Source organism: Furipterus horrens, unplaced genomic scaffold, assembly GCF_987537825.1.
Source record: "Furipterus horrens unplaced genomic scaffold, mFurHor1.1.pri manual_scaffold_7, whole genome shotgun sequence".
Taxonomy (NCBI): domain Eukaryota; kingdom Metazoa; phylum Chordata; class Mammalia; order Chiroptera; family Furipteridae; genus Furipterus; species Furipterus horrens.
Window position 1 is genome coordinate 35,325,492 of NW_028327177.1, and position 25,438 is coordinate 35,350,929.

Below are 25,438 nucleotides of genomic sequence, written 5' to 3' on the forward strand. Positions count from 1 at the left end.
TCTTGCCTGAGCCTGTATGCAACCTAAGAACCTTCCAAACATCGCTTCAGAAAGGCTCTGAATACAGAGTCTTAGAAAACAGGCCTTCTGTTTATCATGAAATCACCACCTTACATTTCTTAACACCTGGGAAAGGGAGCTTGACTCTAGTTTTGCCCATCATACTTTGTATTCTTCTGCATCTCTTCAAGTGTAATTCTGTCATTTCCCTTAGGAAAGGCTTTCTCATTGGTGTATTTTAAAGAGGAGGGGACCACATTCCATAGGGTCTTCACAATCTAGTAACAACCGACCTTCCCAGTAAGCATGGTGCCTGTAGCCTCCTTTGTTGTGGACGATTGAAATCTGCTCTGTCATCTTTTTTCTATTTGCCAGTAGAGCTTCTAGGGATTTCATCAGCAATTTCAACTAATTCTTTAATTTTTATTATCTAAAAAGCATTCAGAGAGCAAATGTTAGAAATCCCTTTGTTCATTTAAAAGAACATTATTCTATAAAGATGTCTTGCAGGCTTTTCAGCGAGCACATCTTCCTTAAAAGACTGCAATTTTCTACTTTTAGTTTTATTTAATTGAGACAGGGATTACCAATACTGCATACATGAATTTTATTATTCTAAAGCCACTCATTCATTTAGTACTTAATGAGCACATACTATATGCCAGATCTTTTTTTAATGCAGTGATTTTTAAAATTTTATTAAAATATAATTGATACTCAGTATTACATGAGTCTCAAGTGTATAACATTGATTCAATATTTCTGTATCTTATGACATGATCATACTATGCTAAATCTAGTATCTTTTACCAAAGTTGTTACAGTAGTATTCACTGTATTTCCTGTGCTGTACATTATATCACATGACTTATTTTATAACTAGAAGTTTATACTTCTTACTACCTTTCATTTTTTTTCACCCATCTCCTCATCCCTCCTGGAGTCTATCAGTTTGTTCTCTGTTATCTGTGAGTCAGTTTCTGTTTTGTATTATTTATTCCTTTGTTTTGGCTTTTTAGATTTTATATATAAGTGAAATCATACAGTATTTGTCCTTTGTTTGACTTATTTCACTTAACATGATAGCCTCTAGGTCCACCATGTTGACGCAAATAGCAAGATTTTGTCTTTTCTTTTTTATGGCCAAGTAATATTCCTGCGTGCACACAAATGCACGGGCGTGTGTGTGCACATGTGCACACACATATACCACGTTTTCTTTATCCATTCATCTATTGATAGACACTTAGGTTCCTTCCATTATCTTGACTATTGTGAATAATGTTGCAATGAACATTGGGGTGCAAATATCTTTAAAATTAGTGTTGTCATTTTCTTTGGCTAGATAACCAGCAGTGAAATTGCTGGATTTTATAGTAGTTCTGTTTATGGTATATATATTTTTTATTTTTCCATAGTGGCTGTACCAGTTAGTAATCCCACCAGCAATGCACAAGGGTCTCCTTTTTTCCAAATTCTCACCAAAACTTGGTTATTTGTTGTCTTTTTGATAATAGACAATCTGACAGGTATGACATGATTTCTCATTTGGTTTTGATTTGCATTTCCCTGATGATGAGTAATGTTGACCATCTTTTCATGTGTCTGTTGGCCATCTGTATGTCTTATATCAGGTTATCTGCCCATTTTTTAATCAGATTGTCTTTTTTTTTTTTTGAGGTTGAGTTATATAAGTTCTTTAAATATTTTGGGTATTAACTCTTTATCAGATATATCATTTGTAAATATCTTCTCCCATTCAGTGGATTGTCATTTTGTTTTGTTGATGGTTTCCTTCACTGTGCTTAAGCTTTTTAGTATGTTTTCTTCAAGAAGTATCATGGTTTCTGATATAATACTTATTTCTCAACTCCATTTTGAGTTTATTTTTGTATACGGGGTAAGAAAGTGGTCCAGTTGCATTTTTTGCATGTAGCTGTCCAGTTTCCCCAACAACATTTACTGAAGAGATTTCTTTTCTTCATTGTATGTTCTTGCTTCCTTTGTTGCAGATTTATTGACCGTATAAGTAAGCATGAGTTTATTTCTGGGCTCTCTTCTGTTCCATTGATTTATGTGTCAGTTTTTTGTCATACTGTTTGGATTATTATAGCTTTCTAGTATAGTTTGATATCAGGTAGTGTGATGCTGTCAACTCTGTTCTTTTTCAAGATTGTTTTGGTTCTTCTGGGTCTTCTGTTGTTCCATACAAATTTTAAAAGTATTTGTTTTAGTTCTGTGAAAAATTCCATTGCTATTTTGATAGGGATTTCATTGAACCTGTAGATTGTTTTGGGTAGTATGGACATTTTAATAATATTAAGTTTTCCAATCTATGAGCACAATATTTTCTTCCATTTATATGTATCATTATCAATTTGTTTCATCAATGTCTTAAAGTTTTCACCAGGGGTCCCCAATGCCAGGACTACAGGCCACTACCAGTCCAAGGCCTGTTAGGAACCAGACTGCAAGCAAAGCTTGCCTGAGCTCCTCCTGTCTCCCTACCTTCCACAGCAGGGGAGTGAAGCTCACCTAAGCTCTACCCCTCACCACCACCACCACCTTCACATCTCCCATGAAACCATTCTGTGGTGCCAAAAAGGTTGGGGACCGCTGGTTTTCACAGAAGTCTTTCACTTCCTTGGTTAAATTTATTCCTAGGTTCTTTTTTCATGCAATGCAAATAGAATTGTTTTATAATTTCTCTTTCTGATAGTTCATTCTTAATATGTAGAAATACAACAGATTCCTATATATAAATTTTGTATCCTGTAACTTCACTGAATTTATTAGTTTAACAATTTCTTTTAGAGTCTTTAGGGTTTTCAATATTAGTTTAACAGTTTCTTCTAGAGTCTTTAGGGTTTTCAATATATAGTGTCATATCATCTACAAATAAGTTTTACTTCCTCTTTCCAGTTTGAATATCTTTTATCTCTTTTTCTTCTCTGATGGCTAGGACTAGGACTGCCAATACTATGTTGAGTAAAAGTGGTAAGGGTGAGCATCTTTGGCTTGTTTCTGATCTTCGAAGAAAAGCTTTTAGCTTTTCACTGTTGAGTATAATGTTAACTGTGGACCTCTCTACTATGACCTTTATTATGTTGAGGTATGTTCCCTCTATTCTAACACCTTGTTAGAGTTTTTATCATAAACAGTTATTGAATTTTGTCAAATGCTTTTCTTTTTGCATCTATTGAGATGGTCATATGATTTTTATCTTTCATTTTGTTGATGTGGTGTATCACATTGATTGATTTGTGGATATCCTTGTACCCCTGGAATAAATCTCACTTGATCATGGTATGATTTTTTGTGTGTATTGTTGAATTCAGTTTGCTAATGTTTTGTAAGGAATTTTTGCAACTACAGGTCATCAGGGATATTGCCCTGTAATTCTCTTGTTTTTTTACTGTCTATCTGGTATTGGTATCAAGGTAAAACTGGCTTCATTGAATAGGTTTGGAAGTCTTCTTTCTCTTCAAGTTTTGGAATAGTTTAAGAAAGATGGGTATTAATTCTTCTTTAAATGTTTGGTAGACTTTTCCTGTGAGGCTGTCTGGTTGTGGACTTCTGTTTGTTGGGAATTTTTTGATTACTGATTCATTTTGTTATTGGTAAAAGATTTGTTCATATTTTCAATTCATCTTGGTACATTGTTTGTTTCTAGGAGTTTACCCATTTCCTCTACATTGTCCACTTTGTTGGCATATAATTGTTTGCTGTATTGTCTTATTATCTTTTATATTTCTGTGGTGTCTGTTATAATTTTTTCATCTCTAGTTTATTTACTTCAGCCCTCTCTTTTTCTTGATGAGTCTGGCTAATAGTTTATCAATTTTGTTTATCATTTTAAAGAACCAGCTCTTAAGTTTCATTGATATTTTTACTTTTTTAAGTCTTTAATTTATTTCTACTCTGATCTTTAGTTCTTTCCATCTTCTAGCTTGTCTTTTGCTTGTTCTTTTTCTAGATCCATTAGGTGTAAGCTTTGTTTATTTGAGATTTTTTTTATTTCTTGAGATAAGCCTGGATTGCTATAAACTTCCCTCTTAGAACTGTTCCTGCTGCGCCCCATACATTTTCAAATGTTTCCATTTTTATCTACCTAGAGATAACTTTCCTTTTATTTTCTTTGATTTCTTCATTGAACATTTTTCAGTGACATGTTTAGCCTCTACATGTTTGTATTTTTTCCAGTTTTCTTCTTGTAATTGACTTCTAGTTTCATAGTAATATAGTTGAAAGATGCTTGATATGATTTCAATCTTCTGACTTTATTGAGACTTGTTTTGTGGCCTAACATAATTTACCCTGGAGAGTGTTCCATATGTTCTCGAAAAGAATGTGTATTTTGCTATTTGGATGCAATGTTCTGTATACATTTCTTAAGTCTGTCTTGTCTAATGTGTCATTTAAGGCCATGTTTCCTTGTTGATAATCTGTGTGAATGATTTATCCATCAATCAAAGGTGAAATGTTATAGTTCCTTACTATTATTATAATATTTTCAATCTCTCTCTCTCTGTCAGTTAGTATTTGCTTTATGTATTTAAGTGTTCCTATGTTGGGTGCATAGATGTTTATGTTCTCTTGTTGTATTAATCCCTTTACCGTTAATGCCCTCTTATGTTTGTTACAGTCTTTGTTTTAAATTTTGTCTTATGTAAGTATTGCTACCTCAGCTTTCTTTTTGTTTCCATTTCCATGATAGATGTTTTTCCATCCCTTACTTTCAGTCTGTGTGTGTTTTTCAATCTGAAGTGAGTCTCTTGTAGGTAGCATATGCATTGGTCTTGTTTTTTAAATCCATTTAGTCATCCTATGTCTTTTGATTGAAGTGTATAGTCCATTTACATTTAAAGTAATTATTGATAGGCATGTACTTATTTCTATTTTGTTGTTTTCTGGTTGTTTTTATAGTACTTTGTTCCTTTCATCTTCTCTTGCTTTCTTCCCTTATGATTGATGAGCTTCTTTAATGTTATGTTTGTATTTCTTTCTTTGTGTGTTTGTGTATCTATTATAGGTTCTTGTTTTGAGGTCAGCATGAGATTGTTATTTACATAGTATGTTGTTTATAAGTCTATTTTAACTTCATGGTCATATAAACACATTATAAAAGCACTACTTATGTGTTCCTCTTCCTCATTTTGTCTATTTTACATCTTTGTGTGAATATCTCTTAATAATTGTTTATATGATTTTACTACTATTGTCTTTTAACCTTCATACTAGTTTTATATGTGCTTAGCTCACTGCCTTTACCAATAAGATTTTTTTCTTTCTTTTATTTCTAGTTTTTGCCTTTCCTTTTCTGCTTAAAGGAGTGCCATTAACATTTTTTGTACTGCCAGTACAGTGGTGATGAATTCTTTTTGCTTCTCTGAGAAATTCTATCCCTCCTTCAATTCTTAATTATAACCATGCCAGTTATTTCTTTATGTAGATTTTTCCCATGATCACTTTGAATATATCATACCACTCCCTCTAGCCTGCAAAGTTTCTGCTGAAAAATGAGCTCATAGTATTATAGCTGTTTCCTTGTACATAGTTTTTTTTCTTGCTGCTTATAAGATTTTCCTTTAGTTTTATTTATCTGAGACATAGAGATTACTCTCATTGAGTACAATTAATTTTGTTATTCTAAAAGCATTACATTAATTTAGTAGTTAATGAGTATATATTATATGCCAGGTCTTACATTGGATTTCATTTCATTTTTAAAAAACTCATTCTGCCCAGAGGAAAAGCAGATATACAAATAATAAAAGAGCAATGTTGTGCAATAAGTTTCATATTGAGTTTTTAGAATAACACATCTCCCAAGAACCCTTTATTTACAATTTGGAAAGTAATTTTACCTCCATATGCAAATTTTCTAGAGATAACATATGCATATGAAACCACAAATATGTTCTTTTTTTATACAAATGGTAACTGCACTTTTCCCATGTACCTGCTTTTTTCACTTAACAACATATCTTGGCAGTTACTCTCTCAGTACATGGAGCTCTGCATCAGTATTCCATTATGTTGATGTGCTATAATTTAACAAGTCCCCTGTGGCTGAACATTTAGGTGCTTCCCAGCATTTACTGTTAACAAACAGTTCTGCAATGCAGTCTTCATGTGGTTTGTTCATGGACAAGAGACTCTATGAGATAAATTTCTAGAAATGTAATACCTGGGCCAAAGGTTATGTGCTCTTATATTTTTGAAACATTTTACAAATATATTTTTAATAATTCAGCAAAATTCAGTTTACATGTGAGTGTCCATGCACCCAGGTTTTGCATTTAACCAGCAGGGATAAATGCAAAATACCAGGTGAGGAGGAAAGGTGGCAGAAGGGAATTTGGAAAGTTGCATGTATGGGCAAGAGGAAGGGGCAGAAAGGATGTATCATTATTTTCCCATTATTCAGGGAATATTTTGGCTCTAATGACCCACAAACACATGCTACTTTGGACACACATCACAGTTTCAGTTCTCATTTCTGTTAAGATTTGTGGTTAGCTCTGTTTTTAGTTCCATGGCTCTAGTTACCTGATGGAATACATCCATTTATGTATCCCATCTGAATACCAGCAAATGCATTCAGCTTTCTCAAACCACTTAACCCACTCAAATTTGCTTTGGAGTTCTCTCCCTCCAGCCTGTCACATGAATTCTCTTCTCCATGTCTTCTACTCAGCACCCGACTCCATGTCCACTGCCCTTTGGTCAAGTTTCTGTGCTGGCAGCCAGCCGCCCTCCATGCCATCCTTCCCCAAGTGCTGCACTAAATTGCTTAGTATTCCTCCTTCCCAGCCAGCTAACCCAAGTTCTTCCACCTGGAAAAGTCTGTCTTATTAGGCTTTACCATTCCAGCCCCATCATGCTTCACACTAAATGCTCTGTGTTCCACCTGTTAGCCTTGTCACATACCGTCTCCTTTTTCATCCACCAAACTGATTTTGCCCTTTCTTCAAATTCAGTGCAGGCCTAACTTACCCTTTCTAGCTTACAGCTGAGCTCTCCTCTCTCTGAATTTATTATTTTGATCCTTTATTGTTTGTTTCATTAAAATAAAATTGGCATACAGCACTGTATAAGTGTAAGGTATACAGCATAATGACTTATCATGGTAATTATTTCACAATATGTATAAATTAACATCCATTATCTCATATAGATTTTTTTTAAGTTTTTCCCCTTGTGATGACTACTCTTAGGATCTACTCTCTTTGAAATCTACCATACAGCAGTGTTAACTATAGTCACCATATTGTACTTATAAGGCCCGGGGCTATAATGGTTTCTTTTAACCACCTTCATCCAATTCCTCTACCCCTCACCTCTGGGTGATCTCTTTTTCTCTGAGTTGGGGTGGGAGGTGTTTTTTTATTTTTTTATATTTCACATATAACTGAGATCATACAGTATTTGTTCTTCTCTGAGTTTTTAGCATAATGCCCTTAAGGCCCATGTTGTCACAAATAGCAGGATTTCCTTCATTCTTAAGGCTAAATAATATTCTATTGTATATGTATATGACAGCTTCTATATCCATTCATCTGTCAATGGACTCTTTCCATGTCTTGGCTATTGTAGATGATGCTAAGAATGTGAGGGCACAGACGTTTCTTTAATATGGTGTTTTCATTTCCTTTGGAAATATACCAGGAGTGGAATTGCTAGATCATATGCTAGTTTCAACTTTTTGAGGAACCTCCACACTGTTTTCCATAGGGGCTGCACCAATTTATATTCCCACCAAGAGCACATAGGATGTTTTTTTTCCTCCACATTCTCACTAGCATTTGCTATTTCTTATCTTTTTTATGATAGCCATTCTGACATCTATGAGGTGGTTTCTCATTGTAGTTTTGATTTGCATTTCCCTGATGAATAGTGATGTTCAGCACCTTCTCTTGTACATATTGGGCATCTGTATGCCCTCTTTGGAAAAATTTTTATTCCAGTCCTTTGCCCATTTTTAATTGGATTATTTGTTGTTTTGCCATTGAGTTGTATGAGTTCATTATATATTGTGGGTATCAACCATTTATCAGATATAGTTTACAAACTATATTTTTCCAATTCTGTAGGTTGTCTTTTCATTTTGTTGATAATTTCTTTCTGTAGGAGCTTTTCAGTCTGATGTAGCCCCACTTGTTTATTTTTTCTTTGTCACTTGTGCTTTAGGTGTCATATCTGAAAAATCACTGCCAAGAAGCTTTTTTCTTATGGTTTCTTCTAGAAGATTTATGGTTTCCAGTCTTACATTTAAGTCTTTGGAATCTTGATAGGGATTGCACTGAATCTATGGATGGGTTTGGGTAGTAGCAACATTTTAACAATATTAATTCTTCCAATCCACAAACACAGGCTACCTTTCCATTTATTTGTGTCATTTTTTAATTTCTTTTACAGATAATGTGTAGAAATGCTACTGATTTTTGTATGTTACTTTTGTATCTTGCAACTTTATTGCATTATTTGTATCTAATAGTTTTTTTGTGTGTGGCATCGTTAGGGTTTTCTGTATATAAAAATAGACAGTTTTACTTCTTTTCCAGTTCTGATGCCTTTTATTTCTTACCTGATTGCTCTGGCTAGTTCATTTTGATTCTTAATCCCACACTGCCTTACATTAAAAGAAATAGTTTTAGCAGATATATCTTGTCTGCGAAGGCATATACCATGTATGCATTATATATTAAATATCTTCTGTAGCTACAGTACTTATATAGACTATTTTAATAATAAAGTCGTAGACTTTATTAAACCTAGAAGCAACCCCAAGTCATTTTCCTAAACCCTCATTTTACAAATTTTACAGATAAATAAACAAGCTCCAAGGAGACTATGTCATAATTCAAAGTCACATAATAACATCAGATTGGAGAGTATAAAGCAGTCTCCTCATGCTGGTACCCACTTACCCCACCTCTTTTGCCACCACATCTCTCTGACTTCACATACAAGAAACTTTTATTCCAGGCTAAACACTAATGCAAAAAAAAAATAATAATAAATTACTTCCCTTGCACCAACTTGTCATGGGAAGCTCTTGTAGGTCCATAAAATCTCCACATTGATATGTGCCTAGTTAGGGAAAAATATTAGCTTGCAATATTCTAATTATCTAACATGAGTTTCAGCCCCTAAGATCAGTCATCTTCTAATCAGTCACTTAATAGTAAATCCAGATTTTTTAGAAAAGAAGAAACACTGATTTTTCTGAGACTAGAATTCCTGATTATAGCAGAGATCATTATCCTTCATGTTATGCAACAGTTCTGATGGTGGAGTTGCTGTCCTCTTGGGAGTGTCCCCTGGTCTCCTTCACGTACACCCAAGGTTTGCCAGTTATCGCTGTAGAACATTCTACACTTTTGCTCAGATGAATGACTCTATCATTACTGTACTGTGATGACTTACCTGTGACATACCACAGGCATATTTCATTAGTTGAACTTGTTTCAGGGTGCTGCTTCACATGTGGTCTTTATTAATCCTCTATATAGGAAGCCTAAAGCCATCAGGACCTCGGTGGCAATAAGCAAGGCAATTCAGTGATCTTAGTGGATGATCTTATCTTCCATAACATGATTTTTTGAGTATGGTCTGAAAAGTAAAACAGTTTAAATGAAATGTGCTCTAGGTTGATCACCTCCTATACCTGTAAAGACACAACACATAGCTGTTGTCCAGGTTCTTTGTTTACTGTGGGATTAAATGGTCAATTTATACGTTAACCATGTGCCAAAGAATTAGCTGGATTTTTTTCAGTTCCCTTTTCAGTTTCTCTGCCACTCATTTTATTCTACAGTACATGCTTCCGAGTGTACCAATAGCTCTCAGATTTGTATTGTTGTCTGTGAGGAACAAATCTAACTTCAGATAATCAGCATGCAAAAGAATTTGACTGCACCTACTCTGAACAAAAAAAAGCACTCTACTTCTCACAAATACTTTCATATGTGTTTTTGAATATAGTTGTCCTATATTCCTAGATGGCTACTGAAGCACCTTTAGCATCCTCTGTTACAGCCTGGGACATAAGAGCAATAGAACTACTCTATAAATTCCTCTACTCAGTTGTCCACGGGAAGCTTCTTTGGGAAGGGACAGTGAATCTCTGGCAAATTACAGGAAAACACAGGTTAATTAGTAATTAAAAAGAAATATTAAAATAGATACCAAGTACATGGTTAAATGTAAAAGAACACTGTGTACATTTGAATACTTGCAAACTCTTAAAATAATGAGTGAATGGTTTTCCTTAAAAGTGATGTATTAAAAATGGGCTTGGACTTGAGATTAAGAAGTAAAACGAACAGGATGCTGAATGGTACATACAGGCATACCATGGAGATGCCGTGGATTCAGTTCCAGACCCCTGCAATAAAGCGAGTATCTTGCCTTCAATGTGCAAAACATGCAACATCTATAAAGTGCAATAAAATGAGGTATGCCTGTACTGCATGCACACAGTTCCAAATACAAGTGTGTACATTTATGAAATGTAGAAAAATACTTATGAAGATTATCTGGGTGGTATGATTAGAGGTGATTTCTATTTCTTTATACAGTTCTACATTTTATAAATGTTTTACAATATGCCTGAATTTCTATTCTAATAACAGAGAAATAAGGGAGGTTTTCTGTAATGGAGCAAACATTTTTCAAAAGGTTTTCAGTGTCCCTTACCAAACAGAATGCAGAAGGCAGTGTGCATTTTAAGCTGTGCTGATAATTTATAGTTCTGAATAAAAAGGCCACAGAGAACAGTTAGGAGGCGTTACTGCATATGGGCTTCAGATACAGACCAGACCTGGTATGAATCTTGGGTTTACTCCTTATCAGTTGTTAATTACATCTCTCTGCTCCTTCTCTAAAGCTCAGGTTTTTCATCAGTAAAATAGTGATAATAATCCCTATTCTATCTCTGAGGTGATAGAGAGGCTTAAATGAGAGAGTCTATGGCCCCAATGCAAACAGCCATTAAAGAACTCTTCTGAATGACTGTCCTTTCATGCCTCCTCAGCTGTTACCTCCTCTTATCAGGTGTCTCCCAGTTCCCCAGGCAAAGGGACTTGGCCCCCTCCTACATAGGTGAACACTCATGCTTATTGTGTATTTCTCTACTCACCCACAGGCTCTGACAGGTGGGCCAGGGACATCATCTACACCTTGCCTGCAAATTCAAAAAATTCACTCATGATGGATGAATGCGAAATAGTACAGTCTGTTTTTCTAGTCTGAAAATTTGAAAACAGATTTCTAGTACTTGTTTCTGGACTGTTCTGTTATCAAACAATAACAAAGGTACAGAGTCCAGAAAGGTCTACATTTGATATTAGGCTATAGTATATGCTTTTAGCAGATTACATGAAATAGAGACATTGTTAGTAAGTAATTTAATAGTTTGCATTCCCAGAGTAAAACAGTTATATGATTGACACCAAAACAGTAAGTAGTTTCCACTGTTACCTACAGATAATCCCCCCAAATCCTTCAGGTCCACTGTTTGCTTCCATGCCAAATTCTATTTATCTGAATTTTTAAACAATTCTGTAGAACTAGAATTGCAAATTATACCCAGGCCTTCACATTATTTTAAATGGAAAAAAAAAAAGTTGTTTTTTATGTTTTGCTTGTTTTGTTTTTGTTTTTTTTTTTTTACCAGAAAAAAAGAATTTTGTCTCATGTAAGAAAAGATTTTGCTGATGCATATATACTTACCATAGTGCCTTTCAGCAGTGGAAGTTTATAACCATGTGTTCATTCTGAATGGATGAAGTAAACTGTTTTCTTGTCTCTGGTTAATTCAGGTGTTTTACAAACATTCCCATCATTTAAACAAGATTTTTAGATTAAACAATTACAAAATAAAAATTTAAAAATGTTAGATGTTTATTTAGAATTGTCCTATATGGTAAAGCCATTTTAAGGTCAATGCAATGAATGCCTGATGTTGATAAATGAAAAAAAAAAGTTGCTTCTTACATAAATAAAATTAAGTTTTGAAAAATGTAAAATACTACCAGCTAAGGAGAACTGCTTAGACTTTCAAGCATTAAAAATCCACTGGACACATAACTTATTTCCAAAGGCAACTGTTTTTGACAATGTTTCAGTCTTATCTACTGTGACTTATTTAAGATTTGGAATTGGCATTCAAATCTACTCAAGGAATCTCATCACAGAGTCCAGATCACATTTTAAAATGCAGTCCAGTATTCTTAAGGGAGGATTAAGTTTGGGTTTTTGTTTAAAACAGATGCAACATTGAGATCTTAGCTGGCAGTTTTCACAGCACTAAGCAAAGGGGATGAGCACCGTAGTGGATTTTTTTTTTCCCCTTTTTAAATTTTATTTATTTTATGTCTACACTATTTTTATTTTATTTTATTTTATTGCTGTTCAATTACAGTTGTCCTAATTCTTCCCCCATTGTTTCATCCTGCTCCCTCCCTGGGGCCCCTCCCCCGCTGAGGCGCGCATGGTTGGGGGGTGTGTAGTTGATTTCAAAGGCAGGTTTCAGAGCTTGTGCTGGGAGCCTTCTCTGTCCTCACATGTCTCCCCTCCCTCAGCACGCCATGCCCTTCTGGAGGATCTCCAGTCACTCGGACCTCATGGCCCTCCACCACGCCTTGGAACTGGAGTACCTGTAACCGCCCCGTAGCACTTTGAAACCGCACTATGACCAGGAACCAATCCAGCAGGCCTGGGCCCCTCCCTGTCAGCGCCGGACCGGTGAACTTACCGATTTCAACATGGTGATGCACAGCTGCTGTCAGACTTCACCTCTGCCCTTGTGGTGAATGAAGGACCACGTCTATTTCTTCAGAACAGCTGTTGACTTTAGTACTGTGAATCCGATGAAAATAAGCCATGAGAATGTTCTAGCACAGTGGAATGTGTCTTTGCCACATTAACTACATGGTTCAAACCTGTGAAGAAAGGACCTGCAGACGCCTAAGTTTTTAGCATCTTCAATGTGACGTGAACAGCTTCTCCAATACAGCAAACTTGATTGCACAACAGACTGAAACGTTTCCTGAATACCATGGGGGAATTTTCTTGTAAAGAAGGTTTACTTTTTGGTGTCTCATACCCAGGGTAATCTGTACATCTCTACTTATTTATGAACAGACTTTTTAAAAAACAGCTTTATTGAGGTATAATACAAGTACCATTCAGTTCACTCAAAAAGACTTTTTGGGCATCAAATAACTGAAGAGACAATAACATAAGAAATAAGTGATTAAAAGGCCTTGGCCTAATGACACAGCAAGTACTTTGAGTTTTAGCACATTGCAAAGTAGTTTAAAGTATGTCTAATTTAAACATATAATGTGTACATCACTGAGACAATCATGTACAGAAAGAATTTTTGGTGTAAATTTGTAATAATGGATGATTCTTTTACATATTGTTTAGAAAATGATATTGAAAGGTAGCAATGCCTTGATAGTGAAGTATGAGGCAATACGTGCACAGACTCGTGTGCAGTGCCTTATCGAAGTATACTGGGTATAAATATGTAGATAATGGGGTTTTGTTCTGTTTTGTTTTAGATAATGTTGTCAAGACCAAAAGCATGGATGTCAAGTGTCAATAGGATTTTGTTTTCCAAATTTTATTTCCCCATCATTTCACATTTTGTGTGTGCTGTTAGGAAGGCCTTGGTAAAATAATACAGCAGTGTCTTACATCATCTAAATAAAAATCCCTCTTAGAACCTCACTTTTTCATTTTCAACACTAATGTATTATATGTAACTACTTGGAGAAAAGGATTATTCAAATACTTCTTCTTCCCACAGAAAGAATGTAGATAGATATATTTTATTAATAAAATGGTTCATGAATTGGAGGCGAGCCAAGTTTTCATATGCTCAGACTATAGTGCCTGCAGTTTCTTGTTGAGGTAAAGGAGAACGCTACCGTGTATCTGGAAATTAGCAACACTTGGCGTTACTCTCTCCATTCATGTTTTCTCCATTTTCCTCCACACTTCCCCTCCACCCCCCAAGGAAAGTTCATTGCTGGCAGTGGACATTACGCAGTCATCATCACCAAGGAAATAACATCACCCTTCTCCTGTATTACATACAGCAGGACGAACCTGGGAAGTAAAAATTGCCGCCTTTGTTGTACCAGACAAAAAGTTTCTCCGAAAGTGATTACTTTGGGCTCTAGTTTCTCTGGTCTATAAAGCCTACCATTGTCATGAAATTACTTTTTTGGATGAATTTTCTTTAGTATTATATTGGGGGGAGAAAACACCAGCTTTGACCCAAAGTAGCTGAAGAGCTATCCTATCTTTTTCTGAAGTTTCATGTTGCTGCTAGAATTAGTCAGTTGAAAATTCTCCAAATTATTTAACAATTGGGTTTTTTTCTCTAGAAGCAAACAGAAGTTCACAGATTTTAGCCTTTTCAGTTTATGTTTTCGTACTTTGCAGATTGAAGAGACAAAGTTTATCTTGGCCTTACCGTATAAAGGTGTGTTGTGTCCACAATTGTGTACAGAGTTTTTCTTCATTAATTTTGTGTTTAAATTAATAAAATTGATTTGTGAAGTACTGTAAGCTCCTTGATTGTCACTATTTTCTTTATCTCTTGGTTACAAGAAATAGCTGGACCTTGGCTGCATGAGAATGTTCATAGTGCAGCAAAAAGAAGTCATATGAAGCAGTCCTAGTAATGGCTTTATCAGACCTTGAGGACACTAATCTAGAAGGGTAACAGCTGTTTCCTTGATCACTGTAAAAACAGGTGAATGGAAAAGTTCTTTCCTTTTTCCAAAACTCTAGAAACTGGACCCTCCCTCAAATGTATCTGCTAGAGAACAGAATTTAGCATTAAGTATCTTGAATGGCAGAGCATAGATTCAGCCATTTAAGTACCCGAAAGACAGAAATATAAAGTAGTTTTACCTATACCTCTAACATATATTTCTAAAAGTTGGCCAGGTTAATCACTGAGATTATAAAACAGCTCAACTTGCTTCCTACTGGGGTTTCACTTAAGACACACAACATTCATACATACAAACGTGACAATCCAACATGCAGTTGTCTGACCCATTTATCAGGCCCACAATGTACAATTTTCACATGCATGCAGTAAGCCAAGAGACAGAAGCACGCTAAGACCCCCTGAAGATGAAAAATTTGGAGGAAAGCCTTTAAAGAGAGGCAGGGGTGGGCAGTGGAGAGATTTTTAGGTCTCAGGTAAAGACAGTATGGAAACTGGAAAAATGGAGGGCATACCCTCAAAAGATGAATTTTGTAAAGCACCACTTTTAACATGATATCCCCCTGGCCTAAATGTTTAGCCTCCCCTTTGAAGCTAGATTAGAGCCATATTTCTCTACGTGGCATTCTAGAGTTTCCAAATACAATCACTATATTCTTTCTTCCCCACATTCTCCCATTACTGCTCTGAGAAAATCTTCAGTACCATTACCTGGGCCCTTTAATGGGCTTGTAGCCCATAAGCATCCCTGCCTCATCTCTCATTGCCATCAATGACCTTCCACCTTCAATCTACCCAAACCAGCTCCAGCTCCAGTGCCATCTCCCTTGCATAGCCTTCTTATCCATCATGGCACACAGTGTGAGTTCCTTCTCTTGAACTTCTCCCACTCAATGTCTGTAGTCTTATAGGTGATTCCTGTTACAGTATTCCTTTCAATGAAGACTCACTGGGTCCCCACCATGGGGGCCTTGTTCCAGGTGCTGAAGATAGCTGGTCCTTACTCCTAAGGATGGTGTTGATGTTGGAGCACTTGGGAGTATACAAGAAATGACTTAGCTATATGAATGAATAAGATACATTCACTCAGAAATGTTCTTTATGGAACATTAAAATGGAATATGGGTAAGTGACAGGGTACAAGTTTCCTTGGAAAGGATGAAGAGAGCCGAGATGCTTGAACTGAGACAAAATGCTAAGAAGTAGGCAGCATGTGAAGTTCAGGGGCAGAATATATAGGCAAAGTCCTCAGGGGAGAATACTTTTATTTATCATGTGCTAGAAGTAAAAATCATGCCAATGAGTCCAAGGAGAGAGGACTTGGGAGAGGAATGGAGACTGGGAAGACCTTGATTGAGGTCATGGTAAGACTTTGGACACTATTCCAAATGGAATGGGAGGCTACTGAGGCATTTCCACGGGGCTGGGACCCAAGCTGAGATACCCTTTGAAACAACCACTCTGGCAACCAGGTAGGGAATGGGCTGTTGAGGGCAAGAGAAGTGGGAAAACAAGCTACTAGCCCAGGCCAGCAACAGCCAGGTTCACAATAGAATGGCGAAATGGAAATCTGGGCTTATGTTTAGTGACACCAATAACAGGACTTGCTAATGGGTGGGATGGGGGGAGTGGTGAGACACTGGAGGAATGTAGACACCTCCAAAGTCATGGCTTTCACCACCGCCGTGAGACAGTGTGGCCTCTGCAGGCAGAGTGCCTGGGTTCCAATCCCAGCATCCTTGACTTAGCTAACCAAGCTATTTAACTCCTGTGCCCTTATTTCCTCACCTGTAAAAAGTGAGTCATAACATCTACTTCAGAGAGTCACTATGAGGACGAAGTAAGTTAATAAGTGTAAAGTGCTTGGGACACTGCTTGGCATATTATTTAATATTGCCTATTATTATGCTAAGTAATCACATACTTTTTTTTTCTCCCTGACTACAGACCCAGCTCCTTGACTGCACAGACCATTTGTAAGGGCACTGCATAATTCTATCCTAGTCTAGGAAACAAGATGCAAAAGATAGCCTGGTTCCCAACCTCGAGCATGGGAACTAGATGATGGTTCAAAATAGACAGGGGAACATTTAGAATAGTAAAGTGGAGAAGCCAAAGAACTTATACGCACAACTCATGGACAGGAACTAAGGTGGGGAGCTTTCTGGAGGGAAGGGAGGTACCAAGCAGAGGGGAACAATGGTGAAAAAAATTGGGATACCTGTAATAGCATAATCAATAAAATATACTCAAAAAAATTTTTTTTAATAAATAAAATGATAAAACAGGCTTCAATGAACATTACTGATGGGTTCAAGGGGGCTAGCAAGAGCAGCCCCTGCAGGCAAGAAGTGCTTCCCTGAAGAGCTGATGTCTGAGCTGAGACCTGAAGGCTGCACTCGGCCTGAGCAGAGTAGGGAGGAGGGAAAACATGAGAGGCCTAGAGTGGGAAGAAGCACCACAAGGGAAGATGAGGGAAGACAAGCCATGTGACCGTGGGACTGGAGCACAGAGAGCGTGGGGCAAGGGACTTGCCCACAGAAGGAGAGGTGCTTTAATTGTCTATCCTAACCTCAGGCTTAGTGCTTTCATTGTACTGAGTGTGACCGCCCCACCCGACACTTCAAGGGAGAAAGAGAAAGAGGACGCTGGGAAAAGGCTCCTGGCCCAGCACACAGCCTGGCCCTCTTCTCTGTGGCGACGATTCTACACTAAACTCGACTTCACATGTTAGGTCTAAGCACTGTCTGGTTGAGCCCCTTTTCTTTACAGACTACAAGACTGGGGTTAAATACTTTGCCCAAGATGTCACACCAAATAAGGCAGCATCACAACCCCAACAGACTCCTGGATACAATGCAGAATCAAGAAGAGATCATGAGTTCTCAGGGCAGTAAAGCTGACGCAGCTGACCCTGTCATCACATGCCACGGTGAGCTCTGGAGCCCTTTCCACATCCGAGGAGTATTTGGCAACCTGTCCAGAGCTAGCACAAACATCCAGGGATGTCTGAGTGCTTTTTCCTTTAAACCTAAGCACCTTGATTCTGTCATCCTTCCAGGGCTTGCTTTAAAATTTGTCTTCCAATCAACATGTGCAAATGTCAAATACACATACATTTTGGAATAACTTTTTAAATTTGCTTTCCAAAACATCCTGAGATGGGTGTTTCCCAATTCAAATGAATGCATAGGAGACCATTTACTTAACAGAATGTAGCAATGATGCCACGGGTACTGTGTGTTCATTTCAGAACTGGAAGAAATTTCCTTCCAGCCTTTGGAATATACCCACACTATACACAGCTCCGAAAGCTTAGGCTGGGATAGTCCTGTCCCTCCCACACAGGATAGTTTTCTGACGCTCCAAAAGGAGAAATTTAGTTAAAGCACTTCTTTCTTTCTTTCAGTGTCTCTCAGCACATTTCCATTTCTCTCCGTTCTGTGCCATGATACAAACTGACAGGGGAACTTGTAGCAGAAAAAATGAAAGGGTTTGTAATTTAGGAAACCTTTGGCCCCACTGACTGAAAGGAGGTTGTTTGTAAAAAGGAAATCCTGACCTCAGCTAACTGGCAAACTCTGTCAGAAGCAATAGAAGGAGGCAGAGGAGAAAGAACAGCACCGGGGATTTTTATTGGCAACAGAAGAAAAACGGATGCTTTGCCAGGGGAAAGCCCTTCAGAGAGAAAGCTCTGCAGTGGAGGGATGACACGCCTGGAGTCACTGAGCGTGTGACTCCACAAGTGCCTGGCGGTTCTGCTCTGCTCTTGTGGGCTGCTCTGCCTGGGGGGTTTGCTGCGTGGGACAATAGCTAGACTGACAACCCTGAAAATAGATTCCCTCCAGTCAGCTGACATTGAAGTCCCTCTTCTGTAAGCATTCCATGGCCTTCCCTGTTTCCTATCCTGGCTTGATGAAAGCTCCAAGGCTCCCAGAGGACACTGTGTGTACCAGGTGTGACAGCAGACAAGCTACCTAACGTTTTCCATGTTGGTGCTCTCCCCCAACTCACCCTCACTTCCTCCCTCCCTCTGCCTGCTATCTGTTTAGCAGGACTCTGCAGTGACCTCTGGGTAACTCAATAAAAGAACGAAGGTCCCTGCAAGTTCTAATTTCCTCATGCCAGTGGTCCTCAGCTGGATGCCTACTGAAATTTCCTGGAAGCTTTGGAAAATACCCCTGCTTGAGTCCCACTCCAGAGATTCTAATTTAATGTGTCTGGGTTGGGCTTGAGCAGCAGCCAAAGTAGAGAGCCATTGCCATGTACCAGCCAGGTGTGAAAATTGAACAAGGAGACATCATTTAAAATCAACTCGAGTAGCCCTGGAGAGGGAGCTCTTGCTCACTACCACTTACTGCACCTTACAGATTCCAAGTGGAAGAAGCTTCCCTTGATACTTCTTGACAGGGAGGAACTTACTGCTACTACTCCAGCAGAAGGAAGAAAGATTTTTCTCCTTGCCTAGCAACAGACCCAGCCAATGAGAAACTTTCATGACTCAGCCAATGGAAGTCAGGACACTTTGAATTTCAGGTTTCCTCCAATGGACATTTTGCTCACAACAGCCCTTTCCAACTCCTCCCTATTCTCTACGCAAGAATGCTCCCCTCCTTTGTTCTCCACACTTGTCTAGAACTTTGTCAAAATTTGCTTGTTGTAAATTGCAATTCTCTGCTATTCCCAGATAAATTAATTTTGCTGGTAAACAACTGGCTATGTGATTTATTAAGGATAACAAAGGCAAGGGAGAAACACCTCCATCTAGTCACCTGCTAGCAGGGCTGGGCAACTTGTCAGGTGTGCTTTCTAGATCTTGGCCTTTCCTTTCCTTTCCAATCCATTCTAATTGCCATTTGGCCATGTTTATGCCCCTGAAAATCCTTATGACCCAACTCAATTCCATTCAATCATCTAGGGAGTTACCACTGTGACAGAAGTGTCCCCCAGGTTGGCCACCTAGTGGGAAAACAGAGATAGGTGATATAAGGCTGACTGGGATGAGGTCTTAACTAGATTGCAAGGACACCTGCAATCAAGGAGGGCAAATGTTACAAGGAATTGTAACTAACAATGGAAGCCCAGAGAGTACTGTAATCAATGCTGGCTGGGGAAACAAGTTTTACTGAGGGTGAATGACAGTTTCATTGGTCTAAATGAAATAAAGTAAGAATAAGATGGTTCTAGGCTCCTAAACCTAGTTGTCTCCCAGATTAATGAGAGAGAAACGCAGAGTAACTGGAGGCTGGGAAACATGGGAGAGGTGGCTGCAATAATCCAAGCAGGATATAATAAGGGTCTGTCCTAGGGCAGCCCTGGGGAGAGAAACATGAAACTGACATAGCAGGTGTCCCAGAGGCTGAGCTAGTGATGAGTAGGTCGGCAGGCTTCTCAAAACCTCTCACTCCCTCTTTCTACATACAACACTGGGAAGCAACTGCCTAAATTCCACCATGTATCATTAAATTAGAATATTACAGCTGAGGGTTGGTTCCTTCTAAATCTTCCTAATCCAAAGTGGAAGGTCTTCCTCTTTTTGAAACTAATTTTATGTGTCATTGAGTGAGAGAGAGAGAGTGTTTGTGTGTGTGTGTGTGTGTGTGTGTGTGCGCGCCCATTGCAGTGAACTGTTTCCAGGGGCAATAAAAGCAACCTGGTTTCCCTGATGGTTCCAGAAAGTAAAACAATCAGACTGAGCCCTTTACATAGAATTGAAAAAATAATCACTTTTTCATTGTAAGTGGAGGAAGAGAGGCTGGTTGAAGGAGATTCAGAAGCTAAACACTCCCTATGAAGGCTCTTACTCCTACCCTCCAAAGACATATTTGGAGGGTAAATGTGGGCCCCAGCTTAAATTCCAGGATCCCTGAGCAGGGCCTTGGCAGCATCTCCAGCAGTCTCCACAGCACTCACTCCACGCACCTCCCTTTCAGGGACTGCATTCTTTGAGATGAACCAAGCCCATAGAGGCTGCCCCAAGGTCCTTAATACAAGACTCCTTTGACTGTGTCCATTGCACTTCCTTGTTTACAAGCACAGAGCCTACCTCTGACAAATGACAAAGTTGAAGAGGAGGAAAAGAAAAGGAAGAAAAAGAAGAAAAAACAAAAAAAGGAGTGTGGGTGAGGAGAGGGGAAAGGTTTGTTGTGTGACCCTGAGCATAAAAAGGGCTAAATCGTTGTATGGGATCGCCCTGCACTTGCTCTAGCCCTGATGTGAGAGGGGTCTGGACAGGCTCCACCTACAGTTGCAAGGATCAAAGTCCCTGGGAGCACAAGCCCAGACAGTTCCCCCAAAAGAAGGAAAATGTGGGGAACAATCTGAGCCCGATGAGGCCCTGCCCCCTCCACTGGTTCTTCAGAAAGGGCCTATTTCACAGCCTCCCCATGTTCCTGTCTGTTGGAACTGCTCACTGAGAAATCACTCCAGGCCTCATCACCTAGTCTCCTTAGTGGTTCAAAGACAGCAAAGGTTTTGCACAGTTTCCATTCTTCCCAAAGTAGTTAAAATGCAGGCAGACAGGGGAGAGAGTTGATGAAGGAAGCACACACCCTTATTGGAACAGTATTGTTTTGAAAAACTTCTGCCCTCTGGGGTTGAAAGCATTTCTTGGCCCAGTGGAATCAAGAGGTGCCGTGATAGCTCCAGAAATGCTTCCAGCCCTTGACCTTGATATTTATTTGCAAAGCCTTACAGGAAATCAGTGCTATGTGTTCCATGAAAAACAAAGCAAAATGCAAGGATCAGGAAAAACAACAGACTGCTCCAAACAGCCTTGCATCAACAGACTTTAAAGAAAATTAGATGCTGAAAAAATAGTTCCCTTTGACATGTAATCTTTCAACATGTACTGAAGACTCACTACGTGCCCGGCCTTGTGTTAGGTGCTGACAGGGTCTGTGCCCTGAGACTCTCGTGTTCCTCCGGCTGGTGTAAGCGGTGCTGCTCATACAAGGGCAATGAGCGGGTGAGCAGGACCTCACCACTAAGAAGGAGTAGCTGACAGTTTCCAGCACAGAAGGACTGAGGAGATTACTCTGGGAGAACTCCTAGGACAGTGTAACATTTAATCTGAACTGTTGCAGAACTGGTGAGAGTTTCACAGATGAAAAAGAGAAAGAAGCATATAGCTGGAGGAAAAGTGGATAATGTATAAAACAGTTGCAGAAATTGAGCCTTAAAATTGCTATAAAAAATAAGCATTACATTGGATGTGCTTTCTTATATTGTGAGCAACGCATAGACTAGCAAGAGAGATGTGCCATGTACGCAAATGCCCAGGATTAAGTTCACTATGGATTGCATACTCCAACAACAGGGGGCTAGTTAGTAATATAAATGAATGGATGATGCAAGGCCTTTTAAAGAAATCCCAGGGCCCTCTCATTAAAAAAAAAAAAAAAAAAAAAATCCTTCCTTTGACAATGACAGGAGTTCAGAAAAGGATTTCTACTCGGTAAGAAAAACATGAGAACAAGTATATGGTAATCAGCTCTAAGCATTTGTCCTCAGAGGGAAGGAGGCAGATGTGGTAGGGACAGCGTCAGAAAGCAAAGAGCAACCCACGGAGCAGACAGCTGCTTCACAATGCAGAGCAGTTGCTGCCACATAGGAATGCTGGCTCAGGCAGTCAAGTTATCCAGTTTTCAAAAGAAGCCAGATATCCCAATCCTGGGAAAAGTTAATTGTGGGAATCTTAGGCTTTGTAAATTATGGACCAAAAATGAAAAATTTGTAGGCAGATTAAAATATGATGGAGGGCACGGTTTAATGGAAAATATTTCTATCTAGAATGTCTAAGAAGGCTTCATGGAGGAATTGATGTCTAAGCTGGGCCTTTGAGGAGGTTTGGGGTCAAATGACACCCGTTATTCATACTTTTAAAAGTTATATAATCTAGTGGTCCCAAGCTTGGCTATACACCAAAATGAACTTGGAAATTTCTTTCCCACATTTATATGTTTTAAGTATTAATTTTAAAATTAATTTTATATCCAGAGACTTCCAATCAAGATGGCAGAGTAGGGAGATGCTGTGCTCATCTCCTCCCATGAATACACCAAAATTACATCTAAGTTATAGAACAACCACCATGGAAAACCTCCTGAAGTCTAGCTGAACAGAATTTCCATATAAGGATATAAAGAAAAAGCCACTCAGAATGGTAGGAGGGAAGAAGCAGAGCAGGCTGGTCCCATGCCAATGGTATGGCAATTACGAATCAGGAGAGCTATCTCAGCTGCAGAAGTCCCCCAAGGAGCAAAGCGTCCCAACCCCACACTGGGCTCCCCAGCCCAGGGCACCACTGCCGGGAAAAGAAGTCCCCATAAACTCTGGCTGTGAAAATGAGTGGGATTTGTGTTGAAAAAGACAACAGGCTTCTAAAAACCTAAAGGGCCCATACTTACTCACAAACACTCGGAGCTCCAGACCAGGGCAGCAGCTCAAAAACCTCCAGGTATATATGGGAAGAAACTGAATTGACTGTCTTCAGGGTAAGGGCTGGAGGGGCAACTCTCTCTGGGTAAGGACATGCTGGCAAATGCCTTTGATTCTTTGTTGAGCCCCTCTCCCACCCAGCCTGCAGTCATAAGTGGATGCCAAATATGAGCTTTCCATTGACTGGCTAACACCCTTCATCCTGCCCCATCCAACCAGTGCACCTAGTCTGAACCTCTATTAGCAGATTTTCTACACAAATGTATGGCCTTAGCTCCCACTGCAAACTTCCCTAAAATCTCTCAGTTCCACACACCTCAAACAAGCAGCAGCTGCCCTCAGCATGTGCTAAAACCTCTTTCTAAGTGCCCTCAATCAAGCACTATAGGAAGGTGGCCTTGGTTTGTAACATAGCCTCTCCCAGATGCCTCCAAGCCCAGCAGAGGCAGCTATCAACCACACATTATTTTCTAGCACCTAGAAAACCCTTGGCCAGATACAGACAGTGGCTAAATTTGGCATGCAGTAGAATCATTCCTAAAAGGCCCCAGAACCAAAATACCCAATGACTGGCTTCAGGCCACACCAGAGAACCACCCAACCATCTCCACAAATGACAAATCCAAAGGGTGAACTCAGCAGGCACCAGGGCCCGCTAAAGTGAATCCTGCTCTATGGGGTCAGCAACCACACAATAGCTCATCTGCTGTATTCATGCCTAAAATTCACAGCCAGTAGGTCTGAGGATCAATCCTACCCACTGATGTGCTAGCAGCAATTAAAGATCAACTAAAACAGGAGGGCACTAACAACCCATACAAGGGACACTGCTGTAGCACCTGGTTTGGGTGACCAAGGAGACTTTGCTAATGGGCCCCTATATGAGGTTGCTCTCCCAAGACTGGGAGACATAGCATATCTACCTAATATATAGAAACAAATGCAGGAAAGCAGCCAAAATGAGGAGACAAAGAGACATGTTCCAAATTAAAGAACAGGGGAAAAAATCCAGAAAAAGAACTAGACAAAATTTAGGTAAGCAATCTACCATAAAGAGTTCACAACACTGGTTCTGAAGATGCTCACTGAACTTAGAGGGAGAATAAATGCACTTAGTGAAAACTTCAACACAGATATAGGAACCATAAAAAACAACAGGCAGAAATGAATAATACAATAACTAAAAGAAAATACATTAGAGAGAGTTAACAACAGACTAGATGAAGCAGAAGTTCAAATCAGTGATCAGGAAGACAAGGTAGATTAAAATGATCAACCAGCAAAGCAACAAAAGAAGAGAAAAAGAATTTTTAAAATGAGGATAGTTTAAGGAACATCTGGGGCCATATCAAACACATCAACATTTTTATCATAGGGATACCTGAAAAAGAAGAGAAAGCACAAGGGATTGAAAAACTTTTTGAAGAAATAATGACTGAAAACTTCCCTAAACTGGCTAAGGAAATAGTTATATAAGTCCAGGAAGCACAGAGTTTCAAATAAGATAAACCCAAAGAGGCCACACCAAGACACATCATAATTAAAAAGCCAGTTTAAAGACAAAGAGGGATTCTAAAAAGTAGTAATAGAAAAGCAGTTAGTTATGTACAACATAGCTCCAATAAGACTGTCAGTTTGACTTCTCAACAGAAACATTGCAGGCCAGAGGGATTTGCAAGAAATATTTCAAGTGAAGAAAAGCAAAGACCTACAACCAAGGTTACTCTACCCAGTAAGGCTATCATTGAAAGTCAAAGGAGAGATAAAGATTTTCCCAGAAAAGAAAAAGTTAAAGGAGTTTATCACTATTAAACCAGTATTACAAGAAATGTTAATGAGCTACTTTAAGTAGAAAAGACTTTAAAATATGAATAAGAAAATATGAGAATAAAAATTCTCACTAAGACAAACAGTAAAAGCAGATAAAATAACTATTACAAAGGTTAAAAGTCAAAAGTAGGAAGACTGTAATTATAATAATAAATTAAGGGATACACACAAATACACACACACACAAAGAAGTAAAAAGTAATAACAAAAGCAAACATGGATGAGGGAATAAAAGTTGTAGTTGATTTTAGAATGTGTTAAATTTAAGTAACCATCAATTTAAAATAGGCTGCTCTAAGCATAGCTGTGTATATGAACCACATGACAACCAGAAACCAAAAATCTAGAAATAGAGAGAAACCTGACCACAATGCTATAGAAAGTCATCAACATAACAGAAAGCAAGGA

General features: G+C 38.7%; 1 protein-coding gene across 8 annotated transcripts in view; it reads left to right on the forward strand.

The window, feature by feature from the left end:
- EYA1 (EYA transcriptional coactivator and phosphatase 1) overlaps positions 1-14,586 on the forward strand; it is a 161,501-nt gene extending 146,915 nt beyond the window's left edge. For all 8 annotated transcript variants that reach the window (XM_090283583.1, XM_090283584.1, XM_090283585.1 and 5 more), the window contains one exon: positions 12,591-14,586. In XM_090283583.1, coding sequence (XP_090139709.1) covers positions 12,591-12,671 — 81 coding nt within the window. In that variant the 3' untranslated portion in view covers positions 12,672-14,586. The remainder of the gene's footprint in view (positions 1-12,590) is intronic.
- Positions 14,587-25,438: the final 10,852 nt, after the last annotated feature.